Raw genomic sequence first — 21,814 nt, 5'->3', positions numbered from 1 at the left:
ATACAATATCACATTCCCAAACCATTTAACCCAATTCTGAATGAATGAGGTCCTGGCACCACTGAGTACAAAGAAGGAAACAGCCTTAAACAGTCTAATGTATTGCAGGGCGCATTTATTGAATCTAGAGACAATTTCAAATCACCAAGTAACTTAACCAGTACTCTACATATCTGGAGATGTGGGACAATAAAATGGGAGTACCAGAGAAAAACCCATGCAAACACAAGAAGAACATGTAAAATCCACAGACAATGACCGGGTGCCAGATCTGTGGGGCAGCAGTGCTAAACACTGTACTACTGCATTAGCCATGAGTAAGACACACAATGATATTTAGGCAAGTAATTCAGAAAATGCCATGGTAGTGCATAGAAAACACATTCAATGCAGCAGACAAGAATTTTGCATGTGAGGCCAAAATGGTCATGCACTCCAAGTAGCCACTATGAATTAAACTTTGTATAGAGTCCTAAAAACATGTTACAAGATTTTTCACACATTTCAAGAAGCAAAAAGCAGGAAAAATATTTTAAAGTTGCAAACATGAGGTTCTAGTGCTTTAAAAAAGGGGCAGTAAATGTACATATAGATGAAGTTTTAGCTATTTTAAAGATGCTTAAAGTGAATTTACATGTTACTAAAATTATTTTCTTGAACACCCAGGGATGTATACAATTTTTTCCTTCATTTTTTTCTGTGAAGAATACTATGGTTTGGGTCTGATTATTTTTCCTTATTCAAGGGAAAAGTTTATCTTTTATAATGCAAATTTGTTAACACACCACCATTTTGTTTTACTGTGGGTGGCACCATTTCATGACCACTAGGACATATCTCCCAATTGCCGAGGGTGTGGTTTTGTGCAAACAATGTATAACGTAATTAGCGTGACACATTAAATCTGGGCACGCTTCGTCTGCTGTCAGTGATTTAACAAAAAAATTGCACATGTGTACAGTTCTCTCTCTTTTATTCCTTGGTTTTCATTGTTTTGTGTGTTCCTCTTTACTACAAGGTTGTTTTCCAGTTTCAGCTTACTAGGGTGTTGTACCGTTTTATCATCTTGTCTACAGAAGGGGCCTGAGTTGCCTCAAAAGCTTGCATATTGTAATCTTTTTAGTTAGCCAATAAAAGGTGTCATTTTGCTTGACTTCTCACCAGTTTCAGCTTAGTATTTGCTTTTTTTGCCTTTGAGGTAATTATTCTCATTTTGAACTTAACTGTTTCACTTCCTGGTCTCGATTTTCTCTGTCATTCTCCGAGTTTAGGGTCTGAACATAACACTGCTGTGTTCTAGGAAATTATGTGCGCCATCATAATCGAAACAAGCTAACTAAACTGTTTGATACAACTGCAGACTTACATCAAAATGTCATGGTGATCTGCATTATTAATGTTCTTGCTGAACACGATGGTAAGCAGTTTATCTTTTTGTGATATAATTTAGTTTATTTTTCATTTAACCCAATTCAGGGTTATAAAGTGCTGGAGCCTATCCTAAAAGTACTGATAAGGCAATGAACAACCCTGGAGAGGGTTCTAATTCACTCACATGCATGCGCCATTCAAACCAAGATGCTGCATCTGTGAGGCATTGGTGCTACCCAGTCTGGTCCCTACTAAAAATAATAATTTAAAATTGAAAGATGAACAGAATTTTTACTTGCGATTGGCCCTTCATGATTAAAATGACCAATATTTGAAATGAAAAGATAGTGTGCTTTGTCTGTTATTATGTACTATGTGAAATTTAAGAAATATTGCACATTTTAATTCTGTATGCAAATCACGTGCCTTCAAACTTTTTTTTTTTTAACTTCAGCAGAAAGACAAACATTGTAAATGGGTCCAATGCAGAAAGAAGGAATAGATACAATTTGAAATACTAAAAATACAAATGTGCACAAATAAATGGACAAGTTGTTCTGATATATATTAATGATTTGGGCAAAAAGTAAATATAGTATATTCCACGATACAAAGCAAGAGAAGGATGAAAGAAAAAACAACAACAAAAAAAAAAAAAGAGGGAAATCTCTAACAATATGACAAGATCCTCAATGTTCACTGTCACTCACACAGGAAGGACTGGAATCAAACTATAGTGGCTAAAGTGTAAGAACTTAAGTTCTGTAGTGAGTCAGCAGTCTTTATCCTTTGTACTAAAATCAGCAACAGGCAAAAATAAAATTTAGACCTTGCCTCAAACTTTCAATATAATAAAACAAAAAGTCTGTTTTTTAGCTGGTTTTAGAATATCATTGTTAATCATTTATTAAACTAAAAATGTTATTTAAGTAACATTATTTGTTACATATTTAAGATCACTGTTTCTTACCAGAATAAAATGGAAACAAGTATACACAGTAATTTCCTAGCTGTCTTTATTTTTTTTTTTCTGCCTTACTCAACATTATTGTCATTTTTAATAGCTACAAGAATAAATGTGAATCACAAAGAGTATAGTTAAACAGCTTTTGGCATACATTTGTGTTTTACTAATTAAAATTGTAAATGACAGTGTTTAATTAACTCAACTAGCAATAGAAAATGTATGTTAAAGATGAAAAATGAAACAAAATTCATTCACTGTGCACCTGTATGTACTAGTGTAATATTTCAATGCTTTTTGTGAGGGCTGCCTTCCTTACAAAAGTCCTCCAGGAGAAAGCCACAAACTGGGGAGAAGAATGTTCCACATAAAACGTCAAGGATTTAAGGCTTTATGTTGACACAATATTTTCTTCTTCTAAGCAATGTATAGAAGCAATTAAAAATACAAATAAAATCTTAGGCTATATGGTAAAAACAGTTAATATTAATTGACGGATATTATGCATTAGCGAGACCGCATTTGCATTATTGTGTACAAATCTGGTCACCTCACTATAAAAAAAGACAGAGCAGCACTTGAAGCTGTGCCAAGAAGCGCAACCAAGAGCATCCCAGGACTTAAGGACATGTCGAACTCTGACTGACTCAAAGAATTAAACCTGCTTAGTTTTGAGCTGAGGTGTCCAAGTGGGGGATTAATCCAGGAATTCAAAATTCTTAAAGTAGTTGATAAAGTAGATGCAGCAGAAATTTTTCAGCTTAAGGGTGAATCACATATTTGAGGACACTAGTGGAAATTAAGTGGAAATGCATTTAAGTCTGAAGCCAGGAAGTAGTTTTTTACATAAACAGTTGCTGGAAACTGGAGCAAACTTCTGAGACATGTAGTTAAATTTAGTCTTCACAACCTTTACAAAGTATCCAGATAGGATATTGAGATAACTTGGCTATTAGCTAAACAAATTAGCTGGATGGACTGAATGGTCTCTCTCATTTATTATATTTCATATGCTCTTAAGGAGCAACCCAAGGTGATATTGAGAAAGCACAAACAAATTCCAATGTGAGAAGGTAAATCCTGTCAGGACCCAGAAGGGAAAAAGGATGTGTTATCAATATTACAAAGGCAATGTCAGTCTGGATGGGGACATTATATATTTCACCAAAGCATGAGAATGCAGGTGAAACAGCAGAGGTATGAGGCACTTGTCCTGCTATTTAGAAAGACAGAGGGAGTCTAGGGGGCTGATAAGAGTGTACAAGTCTCCCTGACCGACTGCTGTCAGCTCAAGGTCCATAGCTGGGGAGGCTGAGGCAAGGTTGCCAGTTCAAGGCACAGGACTGGGGTGGCCTGATTTAATTGTTTGATGATTGACTAATTTTTCACAAAATGTGCTGAAGACTTCCATGTTTGTTACTTTCAAACTAGTTTCAACATATAACAGCATATGTAATCCATAATAATTGATATTGTTATACCTGTTTTTTTAATCTTACCTTTGCTTAATGTTACTCTGAAAAGCAAAGGAAACCACATGACTGCTTGACCTTCTGTAGAAATCACTGGGAAGGATATGCATAGCTGAAAGCTGGTATTAGTGATATTGATACATTATCCTTATCACTCAGCTTGAAAAGTGACAACATTGTTATGGGTATACACATGCTTTGATTAATTTATTTATATTTCAAAATGTATGCTGGGGTAAAATAGATTCATAAGAGTCATGACAGCCCTGAGCAGGAGAAAAGTCTAAATATCTGTATGGGAAACACTAGAAGAACAAAAGTATTACATGCATATTTTAGGATTGGCAAGTGTGGGAATCTCAACAGTATCTGCATCTACATTGCTGTGTTTATTTTTCCACTGGTTTAGAGGACTCTATAAACCTATAACTTGCAATAAAAAGATAATGTGAACTACTTAAGATTAACTTTAAATGAAATGCAGCATTACTAGTTAAAATCTTAAGTCATTACAAGGACTATAAATATGAAATAAACTTAACACTTCTTCAATCAACTGTCAGTTTGTGTGTGTGTATAAAATATAAAAACATGTGGACTGGCACCTTGTCCTGGACTGCATCCTGTGTTGGGCCCACTGCTACTGCACAGATAGGCACAACCTTGTCATGTTCCAAGAACAGATGATTTTCAGTGCTTTAGAAAAAAAAGTGAATGCTAATATTAAATATGAAAGAAAAGCATAGGATCCTTTAAAGATAATTAATTTCACAACATGCATTTTATACTGTATTTACTACCTTGTATTCAGGGCTGCAGAAAAAGAAACTAGAACCCCACCATCCCTGAAGTGGATTAAGTAAGTTTGGAGATGTTATATAATACTGTACTGCACCGTACCAGAAGTTAAAGGCTGCTCACTGAATGGAAAAGCATAATAGAAAGGTATCAATATATTAAAAGAAAGGTCACATGCATAATCAGACTAAACGAAATATAGTGATAAATGTATTTTGACTTCCAATAAGAAAAAAGTACTGTACTGGATGGTTCTGCAGTCATGATGGCAATAAGTAAACTGAAGTATACAAGTGATTTAAGAAGCAAAGTTAAGAAAAATAAAATTAAAAAATTACACAAGAATCAATATGACATATTTTGTTATCTTTTGATTTTTTTGTAAATTTTGTTCCAGGAATTTCTGTCATGTTCCCACAGACCTCTAATTATAAATAGTCAGAGCCAACAAGATAACAAGAAAATCTTGGGAGAATAGTCTGACCACCATATATAGCTTGATGAAAGTACATTACAACAGCATGTGCCCTGCCTGTCTAGGGAGAGGACGTGTCCTGCCAAGTGTATGATCCAGGCCACCAGTCTAGGAGCCCAGATAAGATATATATATTAAAAAAAAGTGTACTGTACTATAAAGCTTGTTATCTATAACATGTAAAAAGTTAACAGTTGACTTTAAAATTAAAACATAAAAATAAAACATATGTTTTCTATCACTCACTGTACAATTTTTATTTTTTTATTTTCAGCACACTGAAATTTCATTTTGAAGTGAGATATTTTAACATTACAATATTAGGTCACAAACTATGTACAGTATATCATGATCTGTTACATAAGACCATACTGCTTGACCATACAGCTATGATATTTGTACTCCAGGGTATAAAATTTTGGTTAAATAAGTATCGTTAGGCAATGAACTGTAGCTAAAACGGGAATTCTTTAACTGCATACTTAAAATTACCTACAGTATTTGCTCAAGACATTTTGGTTATAGCACAGGCAAGGATAAGTATAAAAATAATATGTTTTGTTAAACATGACAGCCTGCCACTTGACTACACCCCTGAAGATTACAGCAGCAGACTTGTACAACTTCTTAATTTTTTACTTTTAAAATCATTCAGATACTGAAAACCACTAGAGGGCAACTGAGAGCTCAAATTACAGCTTTGGGAAAAGCATGCATGCGCACATGGGGTATTCAGTTTGCTTTTCACTGCACTGTTGAAGTGGATTGTAAATCTATCATTAGAGAAACAGCTATGGCCACAACAACACAGCATGGTTTTTTCTGCCAGAGCCAAAAATAAGCAGTCAGGATTGATACTTGTTAGTAGATTGATATTTCTGATTAAGCTGCTCATTTCCACCAAATTAACTTTTTAATGAGAAAAGTGAAAATCATGAAAACTCACAGGCATTTTCATGATTTTGAAATTTAGCTTTATAAATATGTTTTTACCACTTTGAGAAGAAATATGGAAATATACATCACACTCTTTCCTCCTCCTAGAGGTACGATGTAATATAAGAAAAAGAAAAAAAATATATTCCTTCAGTTTTAATTTTAGCGATGGACAAAAAGACTCTTTTTACTTTACTGTATAAATAGATTTTAAGCTGACCAAAAACATTTACTCTATTTTTTGGTGCATTTCACCACACTGTTACCAGCACATTAATGAATTCACACTCACTAAGAGTAAACTACAAATATGATAAATGGCAAACTAAATAGCAATTTTGCTTCTCAGTATACTCTAGATGTGAAAAAACACTTCCAAACAGCTAATGAAATCTTACTATAATATGATCAAATTTCTACTAAAAAAAAAAAGACGTAAAGTATCCATTTAACAGAAAACAATGTCACTGAGACAGAAATTCTGAGATGAAACAATAAAATGTTTTGCCATAATCAGCTACACATGACAACAGCAATGTGGCTATAGAAAACCTCCTGAAATTTGGGTACCATTTATTTGTGGTGTGCCTAAAATAATGTATCTTACATTTCAGGTTATTTCAATGACAATGTGAGTGACATTTTTTGTGAATTCCTTTAAGTAGTTAAACATATTACATGGTATTTTACAGGCACAACATAATTCCTTTACATACAGTAGTCACATATTCTGACAAAGATCTTCACTTTATCTATATATTGAATATGTGTATTAATAGCATGTTGAAGCTATCCTCATTTTAATCAAAGAGATTGAAATGGCTAAAACTAGAATTGATTGGAAAGTGTTTTAATATTTACACTTCATTCAGAAAGTTTTCCGACCCTTTAGTTTTTTCACATTTTTTTATGTTAGAGTCTGTTACATTTCCTTATGTAACAAATATGGAAACAATGAACATATATAGCATATTGATGTCACTCCCCATTACCAGTGTATGGAAACTTACTAGGATGTTAACTTTTATACTGTAGCACCCATGATATGTGAAGCAAATTTTAAGGGAATATATTCTTAAGTTTTGTATTTTAATTTTGTAATTAAAGTACACTGCAAGTAATGCATTTTATCACAAATTCTTGAGACAAGGATTTATATTTTGTTCAACTGTTTGCTCGCAGGATTGTTGTGGGTTGAGTTTTGACACACTGACAGCGCAACTATGGAAAACGTCATATTTCCTTTGTTTCAAGCTACATATTACCCTGCATGTATTTCTGCTGTTTTTTCAATTGTTATATTTTGCCATGGCTTGGAACAAATTATGTTCTGCAGCGGAAGAACTGTCAATTGGCACTGAACTGAAGGTATCAGTATGGAAGTGCCATTATTCAAATTGTGTGAAAGTGCTGTAATAAGATTATTTTCCTAATCATGTGTACTCAGAACTTTTATAGGTAATACTGGCACAAATAATGACACAGTGGTTTAATGACAGATGAACACTGAAATCAAATTTTTGCCTATTACATTCTGTATTGTTATTTTAAATAGACTACAGAGCAAGATTAATGCGAAGTGGCAGTGTGGTACATGACTGCAACAATAATAGTTTTTCCATATTTTGCATATACAGGTGCCAGTCATAAAATTAGAATATCATGACAAAGTTGATTTATTTCAGTAATTCCATTCAAAAAGTGAAACTTGTATATTAGATTCATTCATTACACACAGACTGATGTATTTCAAATGTTTATTTCTTTTAATTTTGATGATAATAACTGACAACTAATGAAAGTCCCAAATTCAGTATCTCAGAAAATTAGAATATCAATTAAGACCAATGCAAAAAAATGATTTTTAGAAATGTTGGCCAACTGAAAGGTATGAACATGAAAAGTGTGAGCATGTACAGCACTCAATATTTAGCTGGGGCTCCTTTGGCCTGGATTACTGCAGCAATGCGGCGTGGCATGGAGTCCATCAGTCTGTGGCACTGCTCAGGTGTTATGAGAGCCCATGTTGCTCTGATAGTGGCCTTTAGCTCTTCTGAATTGTTGGGTCCGGCGTATTGCATCTTCCTCTTCACAATACCCCATAGATATTCTATGGGGTTAAGGTCAGGCGAGTTTGCTGGTCAATCAAGAACAGGGATACCATGGTCCTTAAACCAGGTAATGGTAGTTTTAGCACTTTGTGTAGGTGCCAGGTCCTGTTGGAAAATGAAATCTACATTTCCATTAAGTTCGTCAGCAGCAGGAAGCATGAAGTGCTCTAAAACTTCCTGGTAGATGGCTGCGTTGACCTTGGACCTCAGAAAACACAATGGACCAACACCAGCCGATGACATCGTACCCCAAACCATCACTGACTGTGGAAACTTTACACTGGACCTCAAGCAACGTAAATTCTGTGCTTCTCCTCTCTTCCTCCAGACTCTGGGACTTTGATTTCCAAAGGAAATGCAAAATTTACTTTCATCAGAGAACATAACTTTGGACCACTCAGCAGCAGTCCAGTCGAGACGCTTTTGACGCAGTCTCTTGTTCAAGAGTGGCTTGACACAAGGAATGCGACAGATGAAACCCATGTCTTGCATACATCTGTGTGTGGTGGTTCTTGAAGCACTGACTCCAGCTGCAGTCCACTCTTTGTGAATCTCCCCCACAGTTTTGAATGGGTTTTGTTTCACAATCCTCTCCAGGGTGCGGTTATCCCTATTGCTTGTACACTTTTTTCTATGACATCTTGTCCTTCCTTCGCCTCTCTATTAATATGCTTGGACACAGAGCACTGTGAACAGCCAGCCTCTTTAGCAATGACCTTTTGTGTCTTGCCCTCCTTGTGCAAGGTGTCAATGGTTGTCTTTTGGACAACTGTCAAGTCAGCAGTCTTCCCCATGATTATGTAGCCTACAGAACTAGACTGAGAGACCATTTAAAGGCTTTTGCAGGTGTTTTGAGTTAATTAGCTGATTAGATTGTGGCACCAGGTGTCTTCAATATTGAACCTTTTCACAATATTCAAATTTTCCGAGATACTGAATTTGGGACTTTCATTAGTTGTCAGTTATAATCATCAAAATTAAAAAGAAATAAAAACTTGAAATACATCAGTCTGTGTGTAATGAATGAATTTAATATACAAGTTTCACTTTTTGAATGGAATTACTGAAATAAATCAACTTTGTCATGATATTCTAATTTTATGACCGGCACCTGTATAATAATAAATCTGAATTGAACTAATGACACTACATGGCTTTTTTTTTTTTATGAAAGCCTTAAAGTTTTGAACGAGTCTAGGTCACCTGCGCATCAATACTAAGTAATATGCCAATGAACCCTCAACACTACATACTTTGTGTGTAGTGCTGTCATGTAGAGTAGAAAAATACTGAGAAAATGAAAAAAGGGAGATTTTGCTAAAGAGCCAAACCATGATGAAAAACAATGTGGCTCCATAAACCAATTATTGAATTTTATAGAGCATGCGGATGATCTATATATATATATATATATACATATATATATATATATATATATATATATATATATACATATATATATATATATATACATATATATATACACACACACACACAGTCCCGATCAAAAGTTTAAGACCACTTGAAAAATGGCAAAAAATCATATTTTGCATGGTTTGATCTTAACAAGGTTCCAAGTAGAGCTTCAGCATGCAACAAGAAGAAATGGGAGTGAGACAAAACATTTTTTGAGCATTCAATTAATTGAAAAAGGCTGTTTTACAGCTGATCGAAATTTTAGGAGCACATGCCTTTAAAAGGCCAAATCTGTGCAAAGATGTGGATTCATTGTCATTTTCTGTCAGGTAGTCACACGTTCTGATGGCAAAGGCAAAAAACTCTCCCTTTTGAGCGTGGTCGGGTTGTTGAACTGCATAAGCAGGGTCTCTCACAGCGCGCCATTGCTGCTGAGGTGAGATGCAGTAAGACAGTCATTTGGAATTTCTTAAATGATCCTGAGGGTTATGGAACAAAAAAGTCAAGTGGAAGACCCAAAAAAATTTCACCAGCACTGAGCCGGAGGATCCAACTGGCTGTCCGTCAAGACACTGGACGATCCTCAACCCAAATTAAGGCCGTTACTGGTGCTGACTGCAGCCCCATAACCATCAGACGGCATCTGAAACTGAAGGGCTTCAAAAACAAAAAACATCTTCAAAGACCTCGTCTCCTTGAACGCCACAGAACTGCTCGTTTGGACTTTGCAAGAGAGCACCAAACATGGGACATTCAAAGGTGGAAGAAAGTTTTATTCTCTGATGAGAAAAAATTTAACCTTGATGGTCCTGATGGTTTCCAACGTTACTAGCATGACAAGCAGATCCCACCCGAGATGTTTTCTACGCGCCACAGTGGAGGCGCCATAATGGTCTGGGGTGCTTTTTCCTTCAGTGGAACAATGGAGCTTCAGGAATTGCAGGGGTGGCAAACGGCCGCTGGCTATGTCCAGATGTTGCAGAGAGCATTCCTCATGACTGAGGGCCCTCGTCTGGGTTTTTCAACAGGACAACGCTACAGTACACAATGCCCGCAGGACAAGGGACTTCTTCCAGGAGAATAGCATCACTCTTTTAGCCCATCCTGCTTGTTCCCCTGATCTAAATCCAATTGAGAACCTTTGGGAATGGATGGCAAGGGAAGTTTACAAATATGGACAACAGTTCCAGACAGTAGATGCCCTTCGTGCGGCCGTCTTCACCACTTGGAGAAATGTTCCCACTCACCTCATGGAAACGCTTGCATCAAGCATGCATAGCAATTTTGAAGTGATCAACAATAATGGTGGAGCTACTCAGTACTGAGTTCATGTTTGGAAGTTTAATTTCTGTTTTGGGGGGGTTTTACGGGTTTTTTTGGAGGTGTGGTCATAAACTTTTGATCAGCTGTAAAACAGCCTGTTTCAGTTTAATCGTTGTTTTCATTAAATTGCATGCTCAAAAAATGTTTTGTCTCACTCCAATTTCTTCTTGTTGCGTGTTGAAGCTCTACTTGGAACCTTGTTAAGATCCAACCATGCAAAATAAGATTTTTTGCCATTTTTCAAGTGGTCTTAAACTTTTGATCGGGACTATATATATATATATATATATATATATATATATATATATATATATATATATATATATATATAAAATATAATTCACAAAGGGCACGCAAGACAGAGAGCCACGCACACCAACTCACAGAGCCCCGCCCGCCAAATGGAAGACCTTGGAATACCATGGGATACGCATAACTGGGCCAGGCCCACCAACTCTAACCCTCCTCCCGCATCATGGGATATGCATGACAGAGCCCGGCATGCCAACTCTAACTCTCCTCCCGTTTCCATAAACCGGTCCCGTCCACACGCAGCCAACACGGCATTTCTCGCCAAGCATCTGCAGTACGCTTACAAAATAAAGCAAACTCTACATGCAGCGAAAATGTACTTCTCCAGCTAGATTCCATGCTCAGAACCATTAAACCCTTCGTTAAATCCTACAAACACATGCATGAAATCGCTCAGTCCAATCCAACAGCATCTGTACAAATGCTTTTCGAGGAAAACCCTAGGCAGGGTTTATGACGATACAATGCCCCGACATGTCACACTAATGTTGCAGCGATTTTCGTCGGAGAAAATGGCGAACTGCCTGCTGAAAGGGACATTTGCATCTGTCCCATAGGCAACTCCTGTAAACAGATTTCCACACTCAATATGAATTGCGATCCTATGGTTTACCCACTTTTAATCCCTTATGGAGACATTGGCTGGCACAAAGATTTACAACATGTTCCCAATAAAAGAACCGCCAAGCGAAGAAAGCTTACCTAATGCCAATTTTACGCATACAGATTAGCAATGAGGAATATATTTAGTATTTTGCACTCCAGCGGCGAACTATTCCAACAGTACGTTGTATATGCGTATGTTAAAAGTGCGCGCGTCTCAACTATCTCAGATTACATCAACAAGATTTGAGCGTGGAACAATACAAAGGACTGTCAGACGCCCTGCAAGCAAACACTGAAAATAACGTGCGTGTAGGCAAAATAATCATATTACCGTCCACATTTCCAGAAAGTCCAAGATACATGCAACAAAACTAGCAGAATGCCATGGCCATAGTACATAAATTCGGACAGGCTCATTTATTTATCACTTTCACATGTAATCCTGCTTGACCGGAAATTCTACATGCACTGTCGGATACCCAAAGACCGGAGCACAGACCTGATATTGTAGTAGAGTCTTTTGGATTAAGCTGCAGGAATTACGTAGAGACATTCTACAACAACATCTTTTTCAGGTTGTTATTGATTATATTTACGTAATCGAATTTCAGAAGCACGGCCTTCCTCATACCCACATGCTGTTTACTCTTCACAATAATTCTAACAACTAGTCTTCAGCCACGGTCAGTTGTACGTGGCTTTTTCTAGGGTTAGATCTTTCGACTCATTATCTGTCGTCACCACCAAAACACCTATTCACACCTGCATCTTTCAAGAAGTATTTATTTCTTCTTGATTTCTGAATTCCTTTCTCACCGTTTTCCGTTCCTGTTCTTACACCGCCATATGCTATGGCGGGCTTCGGCTAGTAAGGTAATAAAAGAACAAAGGACAATGTTTTTGAGTGAGAAAATGTAATTAATTAGTAATTTTCCTTGTTTCTTCCTAGTAAACTGGTACCCAAGCCTACAATATAATGAGATAGTTCTGAGGTGTGATTTGTATCAATCTTAAATCTTTTGACTGTTTTTATTAAAAGTTATGATCGTTAAGTACAACATTTTTGCAATTCATATTTTGGGGATCAACAGTGACTTGAAGACAAGTTTCAAAGTGAAGCCATGCCCCAGAAGTTGAAAGGTTATCAAGGAGGTCAATAATCAACAATGTGCAGCATGTAGGCAGTGTTCTTTTAAAATGGTTAAATATTACAAAATATTTTTTTTAACCTTTCTTAAACAACATGGATAAGATGTTTCATAATATGAGTGCAACCTCAAGACATGGATCAATATTCGATAACACTCCTGGCTTAAAAAATGGATATATGTGTTAAGTTTTAATGCTTTTTTTCATGTTTAAATTCTTTCACCTTCATTTTAAAATGTACGAACAGGCAAGTAAGAACACAATTTCACATGGCAAACTATTACACACCATGATTGTGAGAAACAAACATGACTTGAAAAATGCCAAGTGCATTTCTGAGGACTCATATGGACTGTTGTGTTGCTTTGTACTCCATATAACAAAAAAATATATTATGGCATTAAAGAAAACAGAGAAGATTAAATAGATTTATTCCATGACTAAGCTGATATGAGATATGAGGTAGGGTTGAAGGAGCTGAACTTTTTCACTGTAATCATAAAGAAAAAATTTTTAAAGATAGTAGCACAGATCTCACTGGTTTCTGTAACAAGAAACTTGTTTAGGGTAAATTGTAAGAAATATTTTTGTTCAACCGAAGAGCTACATATGAATGGAATCAGTTACCAAATAGTTTAGTGGATAATAGTGCTTTGGACACCTTCACCTTGTGATGAGAATATTTTGCTTAAGTCATTAACTGGAATCAGCAAACTATACTGTGCTGAATAACCCATTCTTATGTTTTGTAAAATGTTGTGTGCCTTATTTAAAGCACTTAGTGGATTTCTAGTGTTTCTACTCTTAAATGTTATCTTCCCTATGCAAAAACAAATCGAAATGACCTATATTAAACTTTTCATTGACGTCATTAGCAGTCTGTTTGTGAGTATTTGGAATAGCACCTTGCTTGAGTATGTTTCATAAGGGGTACTGTAATATACTATATATTCATTGACAAATAATAAAGTACATGCTCTCACAGGACAAGTGTCAATGTAGATAACAGATCAGTGCAGAAATCCGCTTAATGAAAAATGTTGTGTGTAAATGTACTTTTGCTCCATAACACCTTTTGAAGTGTGGATTCATGCCAATCATTTTGCAAAATGCTCTTTCCAAACTATTGAGCTAACTATCCAGTATTTGTTATCAAATGCCTCTCAATGTAATCATATTTGTTGGAGGAAAAAGGACTGAATCAATCCACTGTTGATAGTTTTAGTTCTTAACTCTACTCAGTAATTCATTGTCCCCGTAGCACTAAAATTACCCACACAGCTGTGTCTGCTAGCTGAAATAAGAAGAACACAACCAGTCAGCTTTTCTACCTTGACACACAAGAAAAATAAATAGTAATTATAGTTTAAGTCAGAGTCAGCATTTTGCATCCACTGAAAGCATGATCAAAAGTATCTTAAATATTTCATTTTAGGATTTAACCATATATGTGTAAAATTCCTGTAAAATGTCAATGGAAAAATTCCACTATGCCCTATAATAAACAGCAATGCAACCTACTGTGTTAACACTTTTAAGGATCATTTTAAGCAGCAGTTTAGAATAGAATGAAGGTTCTTTTGCAGTGGCTTTACTTGATCCTGTGTCTCTAGAGATACAGTATATTATCTGAAAAGACAGCAAAATTGTTTGTTTACAAATGAAGTGCACCTACTATGCATCACTACAGTTCCCTTCATATCCCACATATTTTTTGCAGTGAGATTCTGGTTGATATTTCTCTGAGATGGACAACCTAACTCCATATGTCTAAGAAATTCTCAACTGCTTCCAAACCAGCAAGGACATACAATCATTTCAAAGCACTCTGAGTGTGTCTGCTAGTGACTTATATTTATTAATGTAAAAACATGATTTAATATCTTTGATAATGTTTACAAACATTTATTTTCACTTTTTATACTAAAATCACCTAATTGAGGAATTAAAATTACAAGTGTGTTTCTTTATGGGTGTAATGGGTTTGTATTTTTAATCATGTTTTATTAATTTTATGTAATACATCATAATGACCAAATTTTAAATCTCTAAGAAATATAATACACTTTACTCAAAACAAATCAGACACTTCCTGACACCCATCTAAAGATCAAAGAAAGTAAGAGTGTCAATATTAAGTAATCACTGAAAGGTATTAAAAGAATGCTAGCAATTGTTATGCATTCTTAATTAATTGTGGATAACAATGCCAGACTTTAAAGAAATTTAAACTGTATCTTGTAAAGCGATAAAAAAAAAAATTCTAATTTTATATAAAACTTCAAACCCCTATCCCATTGTGTTATTGTCAATGTTATCGGACAATTCATCGTGTCATTGTTGGTGAGTAACCATAATTAATTTTCTACTTACAGTACTTAGTACATGTATGTACGTTTAGTGTCACTGTACACACATTTACTGTATACTATTTTTCTTGCATTGTACGTATTTATTGCTGATGGCCTGTCTATCGTAATGGCTGTAACATATGTGATATCGGAGACACTCGATATCTTTAAAATAATATTTAGGTTTTACTGTATATAAACAGTGTGTGTTTATATACATAATTTCAATTGAATCTTACCTAATATCTAAGAGAATACAAAGGGTTTATGCTGTATAACTGTGCAGGGAATATTTATAAACAGTGTGGGAGAGTTTATAAGGGCTTAAAATATAAAAAAATAACCATACAAACATATGGTTTCTACTTCGCGGATTTTCATCTATCGCGGGGGAGTCTGGAATGCAACCCCCGTGATCGAGGAGGGATTACTGTATTCCAAAAATTACAAAAAAAGTCTTATGCATTTACACTCAGAATAACGGGTTTATAATATAATTATACACCTTCACAAATACATTATGGTATCTGATGCTGTGATTATACTGTGTTTTCAGTAGCAAACATGAGTACAGTAGTATTATTGGTTATAATCAAAACAAGCAAACTGCGGAATTCAACAGTGGTCAATCTCCAATAACTTTAACGCATAATGACACTTTTCTATAGCTTGTCATAATCACTAAATTCACAAAGATCATTTACATATGAAATGAATCAAAATAAACTGCATATGTAGAAAAAAAAATCAGAACAGCACATAAGAAAAATAATTTACAGTAGACTAAGCCCTTATTGTGGAATAGCTTTTGTATGGCACTCAATGACTAGACACTAACATACTGGATTTTTCTTAAAACTGTCAACTTCATCTTGTGAATGCAAGAAATATCACAATGACTTGTTAGACAGCAAAAAGGTCAGGGGCACAATTAAGATTCAGGCAATTCTTAAGCAGAATCAACTATATTAATAAAATGGGATATTTTATTGTGCATCAGCAGGAAAAAATGTTAGAGTACATCTGTATTGAAAGGTAATAATGTCATGGCTACATCATTTTAACCTTTTAAAACATTTTGTATGAAAGTTTATTTATTTATTTATTTTTTAAGAGTGGAAGAACCACTAACTGTTCTTTCCTTAAAATATATAAAATGCATCTATTACACATTGTTGAAAGGAGTACAATGTGCTATATGAATGTATTTTGTCTAATATCAAATACAATTCGAAATTTATAAACTTAGCAATTAACTATGTCTCCAGATTATCACACAACTTCTAAACAGACTATGTTGTAAGCAGCAGTAAATCGGCCAGATAACTTTAAGCATTAGATTATCAGTAGTTTAACAAGGGGCTTGCCAGTAGCATTCAATTGTTTAGGTTTTGTTGAAACTTTAAACATTAGCAATAGAAACACATTTGAGTAACAGGTTTCCTTTATTATTCATTTGCACCAACCTTATAAAAATAAGTCTATGAGATCACTTCAGCAAAGATCACAAATCAATGTCCATATAATTCTTATTGTGAAAAGACCATTCAAAAGGGCTATTCAGAATAAGCAGCACTCAAACACTAGGAGACCTAGCCAACAAAAATTAATTCTTCACAGCCAGAAATATTAGGTATAGCTATGGTATCTATAACATGAATGTCACCCACTTAGACTTTCAGTGACACTCCAGTAGTCACTATGGAATGGCTGTAGCATTTCACAATTTGCATTACAAATCGGCGAAGAATTAATTTTGATTTACAAAATCATATTCAGAAAGAATAAAATAAATGTGTGCTGGGAATCAGGCCACAACTTGGCCAATATAATCAATGTATCTATTTTGCTGGGGAAATGTCCGTAAGAACACTATAAATGAGGTACACTGACCTTTTAATATCACTCCCAGATTCCAAAAATAACCGGCTTTTAGTCAAGATAAGCAGGAAATAACCAGGTACAAGTATTTACAAGTTATGTTTACAATGTGTGACAAACTAAGGACACACAAATACAAAAATATCTGCAGGGAAAACTAACTTTAAAAAGTAAAATTTTACATTACAGTTATATATACAAGTTTCTTGTTTCAAAAAGTTATTCTCTTTGAGAAAAAAATATTTTCAGTGGAGATTTTTACCTATTCAAAAGGCAGACAGAATGGTTTTACTTACACGACTACAGCCTATTATACTGTTCAATGTGCTACAGTATGAGATAGTTTAATAGGCAGGTAAAGTCTAAATGTGAATATTGACTTGTGCAATATTTTTATTTTTTAAATTATTTTTTTATAGGTTTAATAGGATTTTCAAAGTTTTATTGATTAAAGAAATAAACTAATAATTTAACAAACTGTAAATTGCATGTTTAAAGCAAGCAATATGTAAAAACCTGAACAAGAATATAAAATTCACTGAACACTCTAAATAATATATTTAACTGACAAGTATAATATCCATAACAAAAAATACTATATTAGGAATAAAACAGCCTTCTAAACATTTTAGACATTTTGCTTTGAACTTCTGGTCCAAACATGTAAAACATTTCCCTTGTAGGTCATGTTTTCCCATGTCATGTTTAAAACTGCAAAGTCCTAAAGGAATTGATACTATTTTCAGAATGGTTTCTCTTTCTCTCTTTTGCAAGTAAAGAAAACTTGATATACTTACAACATGCATTTCTATACAGGAGAAATGGGTCTTGCAGCTGGAAGTCAAGATCTTTGGTGATTGGCTCTGTTCGGTTATCCATACTAAGCCGATTCATAATGGTGAAGCCATGTCGAGGTGATATTGATCTATATTTCAAAGAATATCGCAAAAATTTACAAGGGTTATCAAATCACAATTAGAAAAAAATTAAAAATAGCTTCTATGCTGAGCTGGAAAAAATACACATGAAAACTTTTTTTTTTATAAACTTGCTTCCCACAGACAACTCTTTCCCTGTTATTTATGGACCTTAAGGTAAATATACCACTTGCTATAGCTGCATTAATGTGAGGTCATAGAAAAAACTAAATGTTGACCTGTTTCGCAAAAAACATACACCAAAATGAAAAACATTTAGAAATCATAAGGGCAGAAGGAATGCTGCTCATAATATTAAATAACTGATAAAGAGTTTAATAGACTCTTTCCCAACAAAGCTGTGGCCTAGTCTATTACCTTATCCACCAACATACTGTACTGTGTTATCCAAGTACACACTATGCTGCCTGCCAACTCCTGGAATTGCTATGGCAGGGCAATAAGACCGGTTGTTATACATGGGAAGATAATGTGTTTGGATCACATTTCCATTTTGTCCAGTACACATGCAAAAAACACTCAACCTTAGGTTAGTTGACAGTACTTATTAAATATTGTACCTGCTTCTCTCCTTCCTCTGTTTTGCCAAACAGTACAATTACCACCTGCATTACAAGGTTTAGGGACAGTTCTTTTATCCACAGGTGAGAAGGCTATTCCACAACCATGCATACTGACAACCTCACAAATGCTTCTTACATCTATTGTCTGACATTGCAGTGTTGTATTCGTTGTTTTTTCTTGTGATTGCTCCATCACTATTCTGTGGGAAACACACAATGTCAGCATTTCACTATTATGTACCCTAGATAATAAACCTTAATTTGTAAATGACAAATGATAACCAAACCTCTAATATCAACTGATTTAAGTGCAGCTTTCCTGCACTATCTGTATTTGCTACTTTTTGTATTCATTAAATTAATTTTTTATTGTTCTGAATATGTCACAAGTAAAAAAACATTTCTTCACCTATTTATCCACACTGGCATATATCTATGATTTCATAGTACTTGTAATGAGTATATTTTAACAGCTCTGAAAACGCGGATGGTAAGTACATTGTTTCTGTTACAGCTTATACTAGTGTCAAATGTGTAAAGAGCACACACAGCAAAGGAGTAACAGGAGTTTGTCAAGATCAGAATTCACTGCCATCTCATCTTGCACAGGCAGCCTTTAACTAAGATTTTAACTCCACAACAGGTTATTATTTTATGTTTAAGAATTATGAACTGCAGTTAGCCAGACCTTCAACTTCTGTATCATATGAGTTGGAATCTGTAACAATCTATTTCAGACACTACAAGATTCATTTACTCAGTTTTAATATGATTATGTAAAAAGAATTGTGTAAAATGCTATTAAAAACACAAATTGTACTTACTCTACTAGTATATCTCTACATGCAATTACATTCTGTTAATGTACTGTTACGTTCTACTTCCCAAGTGTTGATGCAGATAAACAGCAGGTTAAACTCCACACAAGTCAGGAACCAAGTGCCATTATTTCTTTAATGAACTTTCCAGAAGACACAAATGAATGGGAGTGAAACTGTATACTTGTAAAAATGAAACTATAGCAGTTACACATAACTGTTACTGAAGTTAATTAATACATATTTTGTCAACAACTCCACAGCAACAGTACCAAATCTGATGCAATGTACACTACAATATTTCACCAATCAAGTTATTTTATAAACTTTACACTTATAACTCAATAATATATTTGGTAAAATAAATGTCAAAACATGCAAGAAAAAAAAAAAAAACTTACAGCCAATGATTACTGGACCTACAACAGGAGGATTCATAAAGATAGTGTCTCTATATACAATGTGCTTCTAACTGGCTTCCCACCTGCCACTACAAATCCAGTTGAACTTACCCTTCCTATAACTTATTACTCTTTTTAAAAAGAGAAAGGCAACATTAGAAATGTGTCATAAAATGTCTTTACAGTACCTTGGGAGCTTGTGCTATCCTCTAGATTCCAAACTTTAACGATTCTCTTTTTTATATATTTTTGACAGAATTTAACTCTAGGTTTAAAACGATTCTCATTCCCAACTACTACCTCTTGGAGCACTGCTTATAGGCAGCTTGCCTAACATTAAACATGTATGCCTTTCTTGTAAAGTAGATTGTTGGGCTTACAAAATCCTCGATTTTCAGCTCTGTTTTAGCATTTTTGATGACCAATTGTTGAAAAGCTGGCAAGACACTGTATGGTATCAGCAGAGTTCAAGATACTTAACAAAAGTTACAATTTTGAAATGCTAAATTCTTCTCCTTTTATCAGGAGTTTGTGCACCCCGCTTCACTTAAACATACAGGTCAGACAAGCTCTTGGATGCTACTACATGCACAAATCCAGGATAAGGCAAGTAACCCGCAAAAGGCAGAGACATGGCTTTAAAAGCCCCTGTTTACATGTGCACGTACGCTTCTGGAGTTCTCTTTTGGGCAAATCACTCCAACATTATTAAACTGCACAAAAAAACGCCGAATGTCATCATCTGTCGCCGTCAATCTGACAAGTAAGAAGCTGGTGATTATTTTCTTTTATTTCATAAATACATTTAGATCTTCTTGCGTTGTGAAGTAAAACACATCCGCCATCCTTTTTTCACATTCTCGACCTGAGGCAGCAACAATTTGCAGTATGAACATGGGCTCCAACGTCACCCAATCACACTGTTTCAACATCTCTACTGGAAGTAACTTGATTAAAACTAAATTGACATTAATATGTTTCAGTTACCAGATTTCATGCAGCACATTTTTTTCTGCTTGACTGTGCAACTTAAGCCTTGAAAAAGGGTGGCATAATGGGGTGACAGCAGATAAGAGTAGGGCTGAGTATTTGCAGTGATGTCCCAATTCGACTCAGTTCTTCCAATATCGATTTCGTCTTGACTGAAATAGCGTGCACTGATATATTTGAAGTGGTGGCTTTTTTAGGGAATATTGAATTTCCATAAACACGTCCTTCATCTAAACCATTAACCAGATTTACTCCCCTGTTGGACATTTAAAATAATTTCAAATTAGACTTGCGTCTTTCTATAATTCTACAAGTTACACATATCTTCATTTTCTCATATGTAGAAGTCACGTTATTCAGTTTTCGAAAATGTGTCTTTAAACGTCCTGCTCAGACAAAAAGAAAGTGTTTTAAAATGTGGATCTAGAGCTGATGCTTGTTGACAGCGGCATTGAAAGCATAGAAGATAAAGGACAAAGAACCGGCCATCGTGACTGACAAAACCACTGATATTATCAATGCGGTGCAGCTCATGGGGTTACTCACATTGGCTGCTTTGTGCAGACGCTCAATTTGGTATCATGCACTACTATGAAAATTCAACAACTGATAACTTGTTCGGCCAGGTGAGGCACGTTGCAAACCTTGTCCACTGTTAGCAGTATAGCTAGTCATGTGCTTAAATAAAAGCAACTTTTATTGGACTTGCCAAAAGAAAAACTTGTGATTGATGTGGTCTCTGGATAAAACATTAATTGGAAATGCTAGAAAGGTTTTTGGAATAACAGCCAGTCACCTAAGCAGCTCTGCATATTGCATAGGCAGCAAGGTTGCTCCTGCTATGATTGGCATGCAACACTCTTGTCTGCAACAGTCGTTTTTAACACAGTAACATGTCACTGTCATGTAGGAATCAACTGCCCTGGATATTCGACTGTT

At 35.1% G+C, this 21,814-nt stretch overlaps 2 protein-coding genes across 10 annotated transcripts in view; one reads left to right on the top strand and one right to left on the bottom strand.

Moving 5' to 3' along the window:
- The window catches only part of LOC120540046 (voltage-dependent L-type calcium channel subunit alpha-1C-like), a 1,017,626-nt gene that overhangs the window by 2,369 nt on the left and 993,443 nt on the right, over positions 1–21,814 (top strand). The gene's annotated exons all lie outside the window — the stretch shown is intronic.
- Positions 1–21,814, bottom strand: part of dcp1b (decapping mRNA 1B) — a 196,075-nt gene that overhangs the window by 111,341 nt on the left and 62,920 nt on the right. The window contains exons 1-2 of one of the 2 annotated variants that reach the window (XM_039770510.1): positions 18,664–21,371; positions 17,963–18,090 (exon numbers count right to left, since the gene is read on the bottom strand). In XM_039770510.1, coding sequence (XP_039626444.1) covers positions 17,963–18,059 — 97 coding nt within the window. In that variant the 5' untranslated portion in view covers positions 18,060–18,090; positions 18,664–21,371. Of the gene's footprint in view, positions 1–17,962; positions 18,091–18,663; positions 21,372–21,814 lie in introns of those variants that run through there. The other variant, XM_039770509.1, reaches the window with a different exon arrangement.

This window comes from Polypterus senegalus, chromosome 12, assembly GCF_016835505.1.
Source record: "Polypterus senegalus isolate Bchr_013 chromosome 12, ASM1683550v1, whole genome shotgun sequence".
Taxonomy (NCBI): Eukaryota; Metazoa; Chordata; class Cladistia; order Polypteriformes; family Polypteridae; genus Polypterus; species Polypterus senegalus.
This window is presented reverse-complemented; position numbering and strand designations above follow the sequence as displayed.